At 43.7% G+C, this 13,005-nt stretch overlaps 1 protein-coding gene across 4 annotated transcripts in view; it reads left to right on the forward strand.

Annotated features, from left to right (window-relative positions):
- Positions 1 to 3,316: 3,316 nt before the first annotated feature.
- Ccdc117 (coiled-coil domain containing 117) overlaps positions 3,317 to 13,005 on the forward strand; it is a 43,899-nt gene continuing 34,210 nt past the window's right edge. The window contains exons 1-2 of one of the 4 annotated variants that reach the window (XM_012513988.2): positions 3,317 to 3,781; positions 4,430 to 4,480. In XM_012513988.2, the coding sequence (XP_012369442.1) occupies positions 3,600 to 3,781; positions 4,430 to 4,480 (233 nt within the window). In that variant the 5' untranslated portion in view covers positions 3,317 to 3,599. Of the gene's footprint in view, positions 3,782 to 3,930; positions 4,173 to 4,429; positions 4,481 to 10,347; positions 10,407 to 13,005 lie in introns of those variants that run through there. The other 3 variants (XM_004628032.2, XM_023711547.1, XM_023711548.1) reach the window with 3 other exon arrangements.

Below are 13,005 nucleotides of genomic sequence, written 5' to 3' on the forward strand. Positions count from 1 at the left end.
AAACACTTATTCCACTGAGCCATCTCCCCGGCCCCTCTGTGACTTATTGTAGTAAAACACAGAAAATACACAGAAAACTCAGCAAAGAGGCCCTAGGAGGCCAAGGCCAAAGGATAACCTCCAACTGAAGGGCAGCCAGGACTGCATAGGGAGACCCTGTCTGATAAAATAAAAAGGCTTATGTGCTTCTAGGGGGCATATAGATCCAAGCCGTAATACCAGCCTCCACTGAGTCTTCTCACCTCATTAGTAGTATCAACTCAAGGTATTCCCAGTATTGTTTTTTCTGTTTTCTTTTTTGGTGATGCTGGTGATTAAACTCAGCATAGCACGTGTGCTCTACCACAAGTCTATAACCCCAGCCCATCACAAAGATAGAGTAGATGCTTCCTGTAGCAATCAGTGACAAAGACCAACAAAATGTATTATACATTACTTGATGTTTTGCTTTCTTGTGACAGGTGCTGATTGAGTAGTTCAGGGTAGCTTTGAACTCACTATGTAGCCCAGGCTGGCCTTGAACTCATGGCAATCCTCCTGCCTCAGCCTCCTGAGTGCTGAGATTATAGGCATGTATCACCATGCCAGGCGTGTTTATGAATTTCAAAATGAACTTGTCAGTTTCTGCAAAAGTTAGCTGGAATTCTGATAAGGATTGCATTGAATTTATAGATCAGTGTGGTCAGTATTCAATATTAAGACATTGTCTTTTGGAGAGGTTGAGATAGAGTCTCCCCTTGTAGTATAGGCTGGCTTTGAAATCACTACATAGCCCAGGCTGGCCTCCAACTTGGAATAATCTTCCTCCCTCAGCCTCCTGAGTTCTGGGATTATAGGTATGTGTCACCACTTCCAATTTAAAGCATTATGTCTTTAGATCTAGGAACATGAACTATTTTTTGTGTGTGTATCAGGAATTGAACTCAGAACCTTGCACTTGCCAGGCAGGTGCTGTGCTGCTCAGCTATGTCCCTGGCAACATGAACTATTCTTTTAAACAATTTCACTCAACATTTTTATAGCTTCAGTATAAATAGCTTTTCTGTTTCTAGAACAAAATACCTGATACATGCAAGTTAAAGAGAAAAGGTTTATTTTGGCTCATAGTTTCAGAAGTTTCAGTTCATGTTGAAGATATGGTAGAGGAAAAGGCAGAAGAAACATCATAGTGGACAGAAGAAAGCTGTTCAGGGGCCAGGGAATGGCTCAGTGGAATAAGCGCTTCCCTGGCAAACGCTTATTCTACTGAGCTATCTCCCCACCAGCCCCCCCACCCGCCAAAAAAAATTACATAGTGTAATATTTGATTCTGTGTTTTCAGTATATCTGTGTTCATTTTGGGCCAGGGAGATAAGATGGCTAAGGGCCGGGGAGATGGCTCAGTAGGTTAAGCGCTTCCCCAGCAAGCACAAGGGCCTGAGTTCAATCCCTGGTTTCACCAAAAAAAAAAAAAAAAAAAAGAAAGAAAGCTGTTCAACCCATGGCAGAGCAGAAGAAGAGGCTGAGAGGAATAGACCAAGGACCAAATACAGTGATTTCCCAAGATCATGCGCCCCCTGACACACTCCAATATGCTGTATTAATCCAGGCCTCTCGCAAACCAATCAAGTTGACTGTCAAGCATGGTGCATTGACTCTGAAACCCCAGCACAAGGGACGCTGAGGCAGGAGGGTTGCTGTAAGTTTGAGGCCAGCCTGGGCTACCTGGTGACTTAAAGGACAGCCTGAATTGCATAGGAAACTCTGTCTCAGACAAAAAGCTGGGGGAGGGAAGGGTGATATCACATATGCATATACACAGGATAGCTAAAATGATGGTATTACTAATTTCTATTTTTTTTGAAGGTAGCAGTTAATGCTTAAAATTTTTACTTTGACCAAACTTATATGCTTATATCTGTAATCTGAGCAACTACATTGAAGACAGCAATGTACAATATAGCAACTACTGTTCAATACCTATCATCTTATTTTTTAAACTATGTATCATTTCTAATGTCTTGTTGATACAGGGAGAAAAACTGGTCTCAGGTGGGTGACCTCCCAACAATATAGGGAACCTCCAAATGACATAGGGAAAAACGATCTCTGGACCTGACCTGCATGAGTTCATGTTCTCTAAAACTGAAGGATGAATTTTAGGAACAAACAGAGGTTATGAGCAGAATATATTTATTGAGAGAAAGAAAGTTCCTGTCTGAGAGAGGGACAGGAGGGGGACCTAAGCGGGTAGTCCCCCCCCCCACCAAGTTGTCTCTTGCAGGGACTTTTATGGAGGAAAACCATGTGGTGAGGTGGGTCTAAGGTGGTGAAGACATGGGAACTCGCTTAGTTGGGCATAAGGTGGGACAAAGCTATGGTCAACCAATGAGATTACAAGCACCATTGCTCAGGTAAAATTGATTAAATCCAGTATCAAATAGGAAAGCGAGTCACATAGCAAGTGGGCATGAATACCAGACAGGGTCTCTTCCTGTTGGGGTTGGGCTAGTGACTCATTTGGGCTCTTTCAAGTTGATTGATACTATTTAGGATATCAATCCCTAATGCCCATCCCTAGGGAAGTATGTAGCTGTGCTTCCTCTTTTTCTCTTGGTCTTCAGGTGTGGCCCATATGGGAATGTCTGTCTCTTCCAAGTTGCAAAGTCACCTTGTCTTCCATCTTGTCTACTTGGGGCCCAACTCGGTCTAACTGCCTATAATATTTCTCTCTAACTTGGCTGCCTACAACATTATCAATTGTTCTATTCTCTTTTTAAAAAATAAAAATAAAAGAAATGGCCACTACCCAGACATGGTGGCACACTCCTGTAATCCCAGGACTCTGAAAGGCTGAGGCAAGAGGATAAAGCTCAATGTGTGCAATCTGGCAACTTAACAAGTGTCTACAAAAGGGGGGAGGGCAGATAGCTCAGTGGCATAAGCACCGACCTACAGAGCGATCCCCCATCCTATTAATCATCTTTGAAACCGTCTCATTCATATTTCTCAATAAAATTTTAAAAATCATGTAAAAAGAGAAAGCGATCCCCTGTATCGCAAAAAATAAATAAAAATAAAAATAAAAATAAAAAAGCCGGGGATGTAGTTTAGTACAAACTTTTCCTCTCCCTGCTCCCTCTCCCCCATCCTCTTGATAAATTGCCCAAGCTCGATTCAAATTTTCAATCATCCTGCTTCAGCCTCCCAGATTAATGGATTACAGGCGTGCAACATCACATCTGGCATGTTTTAATCCATTTGCTCTTCACATCAAACCTATAAAGATAGATAGTTATTCTGTAATTTTACTACGTAAGTTTAGGTGCAGAGGGTACAGAATTTGAGGAATGGACAAGCTCGGTCACCGGCAGCCATGCTGTTTGTAGTCGGCTTGGACGGCAACTCCCGGCATCCCTCGCGGCGGCGGCGGTTCTCGGCACACAACAAATCCCGGCGTGCCCTTGGGCGGCCCGGGGTGGAGGGTTCTAGAAGGCGTGACGTGGGGTCCGAGCGGGAGCGGAGGCGGGCGCCTCTTGGCAGTCACTGTGGCGGCCGCGGCCGGGCCTGGGGGCGCGGACGGTCGTGGTCGCGGTCGTAGCCTGCTCGCCTCGCCGGCCATGGCCGCGCTCGGCCGGCCCTTCGGCGGCCTGTCCCTGGGTGGCAGCGCCGACTTCCTACAGCCGTCTCCGGCCTTCCCGGGCCGGACCTTCCTGTCGGGAGCTCACAGTCCGCAGCTGGCCCCGCGGCCGGGACACCGCGCCGCCCCGAGCAGCCCGGGCGGGAGCACGGCGCGCGGACGGTGAGGAGCCCGGCGGCGCGGCGGGAGGGCGGGCGGGCGCGTTGATCCCCGCCACCTCCGCGGGGAGCTTCGTAGCCCCGCTTGCCGAGGAGGACCTTGTTCCCCAGAGACGTTAACTGTGCCTCGCCGAGGTCGCACAGCCGGAGCCTGGCTCCAACCCCCTCGGCCTGGCTGCGCCCCGGGCAGGGAGTTTTTGCAGTTGGAGCTCGGGCGGCCGGAGCCCGAGCCGCGGAGCGGGCGTCCCGCGCGGGCACACGCGCACGTTCAGCCTCCAGACGCGGCGCGGCCGCTGCTGGTGACAACTTTAGCACGGACCCTCGTTCTCCTCCTCGGCAGTGGGGACAGAAATGGATCCTCGCCGTGAGATCACGCCTAGAGCGGGCTTAGCACAGTGCGTGCACAAATGCGTTTATCCCGCGGTGTTTCTCCCGTGTTTCTTGTTTACTACTCATTACCTTCACGGAGTGACCAAGTTTAGAGTTAAGTGTCCGTAGTTGTAGTTCTGTCAGGACCCAACCACGGTACCTGTGTCTATCCCACTCTGCGTGGAAGGGAACTTTGGGTGTCGGGTGGTTAAGCTAGATTAGCAAGAAAAGATAATGAAAACTGAAATACATTTAATTGACTGATGTCTGTTTACTTCAACAGCATTTCCCTTCACTGTAAAAAGAAACACAAGCGAGAAGAGGAGGATGAAGAGTAAGTCTTATGGAACATTCACTTAATGATCACTCCTTGTCGGTTTTCTTTACAAACAAAAACAGTTTCCTTTGTAGCCCAGGCAGTTCTGGAACCTTACGTTCTTACAGCTTTGCCTCCTGGGTGCTGCAGTTACTGGTGTGGGCCACTGTGTTTAGTTATACTGTTCATTTAGCATGGATACAGTATCTTAAAATATGGAAGTGAGGACCTAGGGAGATAGCTTAGCGGCAGTTTGGCACAGAGTGCTTGCCTGGCAAGTGCAAGGTCCCAAACAATCCCTGGTGCCACATGCCGAGCCGGTTCAAACCTCGCAGGCCTGTAATCTCAGTGCTGGGGAGGCTGAGACAGGAGGATCACTGTCTCAATCGTGTAGTGAAATGCTCTATCAGTAAAAAAATTAAAAATGTTAGTGAAGTTATAAAATAAGTGTGTTTCAGGAAGCAGATAGAAGAAACTAGCGTATAATCCCAGCACCAGAGAGGCTGAGGCAGGAAGATCATTGCAAATTTGAGGCCAGCCGGGGCTACAAAGTGAGCTCAAGGCCAGCGTGAACTGCATAATGAGACCTTGTCTCAAAAAGACTGGAAAAAAAAAAAAATCTAAAGAAGATGACTGATGAACAGATGAATCAAATGTGTTTCTTTGTTTTGAGACAGGGTCTTGCTGCATAGTGCAGGCTGGCCCCTAACTCAAGACTATCCCTTGCCTCAGCCTCCCAGGTGCCTGTGAACTTGAGAACATAGTGTTAAGTGAAGTAATCCAGACACAGGCTTATATACTGCACGGTTTCTCTTATATTGGAGTAAAAATATGTAAAGGGAGAGCAAAATAGAAGAAATATCCCACTCTGCCTCAGAACACTCTTCTAGTGCTGGGTCTGAGAGAAGTTATAAAAAATCAGAAATGCATAAGAAAAGCAAGAAGAGGAAGCATAAATCTGATTCTCAAGAATCAGATGCTGAGTGAGAAAAGGATAAAGAAAAAAATTGGGAAAGTGAAAAAGAACTAGACAGAGATCAGAATCAAAACACAAATCAAGGGGCCAGGGAGATGGCTTAGTAGACTAAGCGCTTCCCTGGCAAACTCAAGGGCCTGAGTTCAATCCCTGGTCCCACCAAAAAAAAAACACACACACAAATCACCTAAGAAAAAGACTGGGAAGGATTCTTACTGGAGATGAAACCTAACACCTGGGTCCTGCTAGGGTAATTGGGATACTTCTAGCAGTGAACTGAGTGAGGGGGAGTTAGAAAAGCAGAGAACCACCCTTTTGGAGCAGCTGAACAGTGATCAATAAATTATACCAAATGTATGTTTACAGTATGAGTAAAAGTCTAATTCAGACGGACTATTTTAAGTTCAGTTTAAGTAACACTGGGTTTTAATAGTATAGGGAAAAAAAGTGCATTTAAGTATTGTTATTGTGGACTTTATAAAAGCAAAGGAAATTGAAAATAACTTGATTTTGTATCAAGAATCATATTTTCCCTACAGTCATAACTGTCTTTCTGTGACCCTTTCATAGGGCACCGCAGAATGGATTAAAGGTGGCATTTACTGATAGCTGCAGGTGTCTCTGCTTTGTTCTGAAGTCTAAGTCGCAGGTGATTTACTTTTTAGAAGTTGGATTTTAAAGATCTAATGAAAAAAATTTTGATAATATAGTAGTACAATAAAAGCACCAGCATCCAATAAAACTGTTTTTTGTGCACTACCCAACTGGTTAAAGCCAATGTGATGTTTTATGGTGAGCTCCTAAGAAGTAGAAGTTTTTTATGGAAACTTGGTGTAGACCCATAACTTTTGTAGTGCTAATACACACAACTATAATAAAGCCACTGTTATTTTTTATGAAACATCTGAGTACATTTTAAAACTATGATGAGGGCATTATTTTGAGCGTCTATTTTGAGGTGATGTTTTGTTTTTTTTTTTTTTTTTTGGTGGAACCAGGTATTGAACTCAGTCCTTTGCGCTTGCCAGGGAAGCACTTATTCCACTGAGCCATCTCCCCGGCCCGAGGTGATGTTTTAAAAAGTTAAAATCAAATTAAATTGTGTTAGTTTAAATCTGTTGCCTTAAGGACCTATTAAAGAATGTGCCACTAAAAAACAAGGAAGAAGAAATAGGAAGTAGGAAGAAATTCAAATTATTCTTGCTTGTTTCAAAAATATTTTTAAGGTAGATACTAATTTGTTTTATTTGTACCATTTTGTTCATCAAAATGAAAGTTTTGCCCTTTTGTTTCTTCTAAGACTTTTTTTTTCTGTATTTAGGACAGAGTCTACAGGTCTCACTACATAGATCAGACTCATAGTGATGCTCCAGTTTACAGGCTCCCAATCAGGATTACAGGCACATGCCACCATGCCTGGTCTCAATAGCCGTCTTGGCATGCCCCAGTGAGGGCCCAGCAGGGCATACTGGGGATCACTCTGATCCCTGTGGTCCCTGCATCTGCCTAAGCAAGCAGATTAATCTGTTTCTCTGTTTTCATCTTAGCTATACTTTTTTAACTTTTTTGATTGCTAGTTAACTGGTAGGTGAAAATTTGGGTCTCAGACAGGCATAAAAAGGAGTAGAAGCAGAAGAGTTCCATGGAGATGATAGCTAAATGAAAAAGTGTTCAACCTCGTCAGTCTTTTAGGGAAATACGTAGTTACCACTCTATCACTAGATATTGGAGCAGAGGTTAGCACCACAAGCTCTCAAATACCATGAGTGTAAATTAGTGCAAACACTAGAGAACAGCTTGACACTGCAAACATATCTTGAATGTATGCATACTCCTTCCCTTCCCAAATAGAGCTTGGAGAAGTTCATATATGTATATTATCAGGAAGCAAGTAGAAGACACTTTTAGCATTTTTGTTGCTGATACAGCTCAGACATGGAAATAACACAAGTGACTCTGTGAAGACAGCAGAGTGAATTATAAATTAATACAATGGATAGCTATACAGGAAAAGCCAAAACACTGCTTACCAACATTATACATATTGTGAGCGTGATATGAGCAAAAGAAATATCTCAAGGCTGGAGAGACAGCTCAGTGGTCTAAGCACCTGTCTGGCAAGCACAAAGACGCAGATTCAATCCCCAGTGCCATATGCTGTGCTAGGTACACTGCCAGCCCCAAAACCAGGCGTGGTGGTGCACGCCTCTAATCCCAGTACTGGGGAGACTGAGAAAGGATCACTATGAGTCCTAGCTCTGTAGTGAGACCCTGTGCCAAATAAATACATAGAATTAAAAAATATATATGTCAAGAGTGTATGTAGGGCTGGTGAGATGGCTCAGTGGTCTAAAGCACCTACTTAACAAGCTTAGCAAAGTATCAGGGACCGCGGTTCAATCCCCCAGCACCACATGCCAGCCAGCCCCGCCCCCTGGTGGGCTGAGCTGGCCACACACACACACACAAATAAAAAAAAAGTGTATGTAGTAGGACTCCCTAAATATAAAATTCAAAAATGGGTAAAACTAAACATTATTGTTGAGAATGTTTATATCTGTGTTCATGATGGTTTGGTTTGATTTGGTGTTTTGAGACAGGGTCTCACTGTGCATTTCAGCTGGCCTTGAACTGTGTAGTCCAAGCTGGCCTCAAATTGGCAGTGATCTTCATGTCTCAGCTTCCTGAGTTTTGGATTTTAGGAGTGTGCCCCTGTACGGAGCTACAGTTGGCACAGCATATGGTGCCAGGGATCAAACCACAGTCCCTGTGCTTGCCTGAGCAGGCACTTTAGACCATTCAGCTATCTCATTGGCCCCTATAAATTTTTTTTTTCCCCAGAACCAGGGATTGAACTCAGGCCCTTGCGCTTGCCAGGCAAGCACTTATTCTACTAAGCTATTGCCCCAGCCCCCTAGAGTGTATTTTTTAAAGGAAGTGTTACCTTAAAATCAACAGTGTGTTTCTGCCACTAGAAAGGAGGAAATATATTATTATTTGGGGATGCTGGCAATATACCGTATCTTATAATATGTTCTGTATCTTACTATATTTGTTTTCTAATTACTCATTAAATTATATGTGTGCACTTTTATTTATTATTATTTTTTTTTGGCAGTACTAGGAACCAAACTTAGGACCTTGTGCTTGCCCAGCAGATGCTTATGCTGCTGAGCTACTTTTATCTGCATCGTATTTTTTTTATAGTTAACAGGTTGAAAGAAATTAGATCAGTTTTCATTTTCACTGTTAATTATAATTTGATATTGAATATTGAATAAATTTTTATATATATTTAGTACAGGGTCTACAAGGTCTCACTACACAGATCAGACTTGTAGTGATTCTCCTGTTTTTAGCCTCCCAGGTGCTGGGATTATAGACCCGCACCACCATGCCCAGTCTCAGTTGCCATCTCATTGTGCCCTAGGGGCGGGGCCAGCACAACAGGGATTGAAACTGGCCAGTGTACTCTGCCTAAGCAGGCACTTTAGTCTGCTGAGGTGTCTGGCTGGCCCTTCTCTTGAAGCTATTAGTATTTTTTGTTTTTAGGTGCTGGGGGTTGATCTCTAGGCCTTCACACTAGGCAGTATTTAAACCTTTTTCTTTTTGAGACAGTCTAACTTAGTTACCCAGACCAGACTCAAACTTTCCATCTTCTACCTAAGCCTCTGAAGTTCTGAGACTAAGGCATGTTCCTCCATCCCATCTTTAAAATAAAATTTGAAAAGGGCTAGAGATGGGGCGCAGTGGTACAGTACTTGCATAGCATGTTTAAGGCCCAGGGTTCATTCAATCCATGTTAGCCCCTTTTGGTTTATGAATGGAGAAACTGAGGTTCTGAGGAGAGGTGCAGCTAGGTGGTCAGTTGTTTGATGATTCGATGTATACCACTCAGTTACTACCTTAGTGAATAGCCCTCACCTGTAGAGTGGCCCTACAGGCACGCAATAATTTAGTCATTACCAGAATCATGTGTTGTTGGAAGTCAGCATGTAGAGCCCAGCTCTCTTAACCACAGTTGTAATTTCATTGCTGAATTGTTAGATGTGCTAGATTACCTGTTCTGTATAGAGGCATTACTTTTTCGGTGGCACTGGGGCTTGAACACAGGCCTTTGCCCTGAGCTGTGACCCCAGCCTTTTATTTTTTGAGACAGGGTTTTACTAAGTTGCCCAGGCTTGACTTGAATTTGTGATCCTCCTGCCTCAGTCTCCCAGAATACTGGGATTACAGGAGCATCCTACCACACCTGGTTTATCCTTTTTCTTAGCTTTTTTTTCATGTATGCATAAGGGGTGATTGAACTATACAGTGAATGTTTAAAAATTGTATTAAAGTGCGACAGATGTAGTGCGACAGATGTAGGGACCAGGGTTGGATCCCTACAGTGCTGTGCCAGCCCCACCCCCAGGACATACTGAGACTGCCATTGATGATTTTTTTTTTTTTTTTTTTTGCGGTACTGGGAATTGAACTCAGGACCTTGTGCTTGTGCTTGCTGGACAAGCGCTTATTCTACTGAGCTATCTCCCTAGCCCAAGACTGCCATTGCGATTGGGCTGCACTTTAATACAATTTTTATAATTACAGTAAAAAACATATTGTCATTAATCCCCTTACCTCTCTCTTGCTGGGCGTGGTGGCACATACCTGTGATTCCAGCATGTGGGAGGCTTAGGCAGGAGAATTACCACAAATCATGGCCAGACTGGGCTACATGTATTATATCTCACTTTGACCATACCGATCCCATCATCCTTACCACTTTCTGAAGCAGTTCTCTAAGTTCCTCATCCATGTCTAGGTGGTGTCATTAAAAAACACAGTAAATACTGTTATTGTTGTGCCATCCATTGAAAAGACAGGCCTATAAAAACATTATGATATGTTCCTCATTCATTTTATTCACCAGATCTGGCACTGTGCTGCTTCTCGTTCTCCCCAAAGTCAAAATGACCATAGAAGGTAAGCATTTTGAAAATAGGTACTGTGTTGTGGGAGCCACACAGGGCCACTAAAGACATGAAAGAGGACTTCCAGAACTGCTTCAGAAAGTGGCAAAATGGTGGGATAAGTGTGTTCAAACCTGGGGGTTGAGTGAGGTGGGGAGTGTTTTGATGGGGATTGATGACATTGTATCTTTTACTATAATAAAGTTTTATAAAATTAAACATTCACCATATTTTTTATCCCATGTATACGTTTTTGCCTTCCGAAACATAGTTTCTTTATATAAATAGACATTTTTTGAGACAAGGTCTTTCATGGTGATCCTCCTGCCTGTGCCTCCCACATGCTAGGATTATCGGCAGCACCACCACATCTGGCATAAGTAGACATTCTTAATACTTTCTAAACATCTAATAGTACATTGTCTTTTTTCTTTTTCTTTTTTTCTTTTTTTTTTTTTTTTGCAGAGCTAGGGATTGAACTCAGGCCCTTGTGCTTGCCAGGCAAGCGCTTATTCTACTGAGCCATCTCCCCAGCCCCTGTCATTTTAAAATTGTATGATCAATAAAATGTTAGTACTTGTGAGATTTTATGAGGCCAGTAACATGAATATTGATTTCTTTCTTTTTTTTTAATTTCCATAATCTTAACATGAAATAGAAATTTCCCCTTGAAAATATATCTTGCTTTATTTGACCCAGGATTTTAGCAAATCAGAAGCTGTTGCGGGCATTAGTGATTTCTTTTTTGTGTGTGTGAATGTTTTGTTGGTTTTTGGTTTTGTTTACAAAAGTGTACTCTGGTCTTAAGATTACACTTGCAAAAAAAAAAAAAAACTTAAATATGTAAGAATAGGGTCAGTTACCTATTTCACTTACCTGAGACAGCTTTCAGCTAAAACACTGGGCATGTTGTCGTGCTTGCAGATACTAGTTCATAGTAAGCACTTGAACAGTTGAATATTTAAAAGTCAGAAGTATGAAGTGAAAATGGCATACAAATAAGTGAGTTCCAACATGGAACTCAGTACTTTTCTGTGTCACTTTGGAGAGGCCAGTTTTAACTTTTTTTTAAAATGTATTTGGTTGTTGCAGGGTCTCACTACATAGCTCAGACATGTGGTGAGCCTCCTTTCAGCCTCTCCAGCACTAGGATTACAGGCTGGTTCTGCATGGTGTACCTGGAATTGAACCACAGTCCCTGCCCTTGCCTAAGATTGCTTAAATAGTTGCTTTGGTCTGCTGAGCTATCTCACTGGCCCCCAGTTTAACTTGTTGAGGTCCTAGTTTTGAAATCTAAAAGCAAAAATGAGGGCCAGTGAGATAGCTAAGGGGACTAAGTGCCTGCTTAGGCAAGTTCAGGGACCAGGGTTTGATCTCTAGCACCATATGCCTCACCAGCCCCACCCCCTGGCACACTAACCTGAGACTGAGTCCAGGTTTGGTGGTGCACTCCTATAATCCCAGCACTGGAGAGGCTGCAAACAGGAGGATCACTATGAGTCCAAGCTGCATGGTGAGACCCTGTACCAAATACAGTTTTGTTTTGTTTTTAATATTAGGGAAGGGTCTACAGGGTGTTCAGGGTCTCACTACTAGATCCTACTTGTAATGATCCACCTGTTTACAACCTCCCAAGAGCTGGGATTACAAGCATGTACCACCATGCCCAGTCTCAATTACTGTCTCAGCCCTGGGGGTGCGAGGCTGGCATAGCAGGCCCAGGGATCTAACCCCTGGCCCCTGCGCCTGCTTGTAGGCACTTTAATTGGTTGAGCTATTTGTCCAGTCCCCAAATACATTAAAAAAAAAAAAAAGGGACTGGTTAAAGGGCCCTAATTGTGGCTTGGTAGAATGCTTGCCTGCCATACACAAGGCACTGGGTTCAATCTCTGATGCTACTGGAACCCCTGATGAAGATATCAATCTGACCCAATCTGCTGTATGGCACAAGGATACAAACAAAAAGTTTTGCAGTTACAGAACTCTGGTATGACCCAGTGTTCTCTGTCTCTAAAAGCTCATAGTGGGCCAGGGAGATAGCTCAGTAAAATAAGTGCTTGCCTGGCAAGCGCAGGATCCTGAGTTCAATCCCTGGTACCACAAAAAAAAAAAAGAAAGCTCATAGCTTTTATTCGTAACAAGGGGGAGGGGAGCTGGAGGCAAGGTGCTAGGGAAAAGAAACTTTGTAGCCTTATCAGGCACAAAGGCAGAAGGGCCATGCACAGCTTTGATGTGTGTAAGACTAGCACCTTTACTGCCGGGAACATTTGTTTCAACATAGCCAGCTCTACCTATCTCAGTACATAGGGTGAAGGAGAGGTCTGGCACAGGTTGTAGCAAGAGCTTTGTTTCTCAGGACAGAGCAACAAGGTAGTCTCCCACATGGCACTACCAAAAAAACTGGAAGCCAGGCATTACTAACCCGAGCACTCAGGACTTTAACAGAAGGCCAGCCTGAAACATAGACCCTATCTTAAGGAAAAAAGTTTTGGTTTTGGGGTTTTTGGTTTGTTGTTCTTTTTTTTTTTTTTTTTTTTTTTTCAGAACTGGGGATTGAGGGGGCTGGGGAGATGGCTCAGTAGAATAAGCGCTTCCCTGACAAGTTCAAGGGC

Source organism: Octodon degus, unplaced genomic scaffold, assembly GCF_000260255.1.
Source record: "Octodon degus isolate 3935 unplaced genomic scaffold, OctDeg1.0 scaffold00021, whole genome shotgun sequence".
Lineage (NCBI taxonomy): Eukaryota > Metazoa > Chordata > Mammalia > Rodentia > Octodontidae > Octodon > Octodon degus.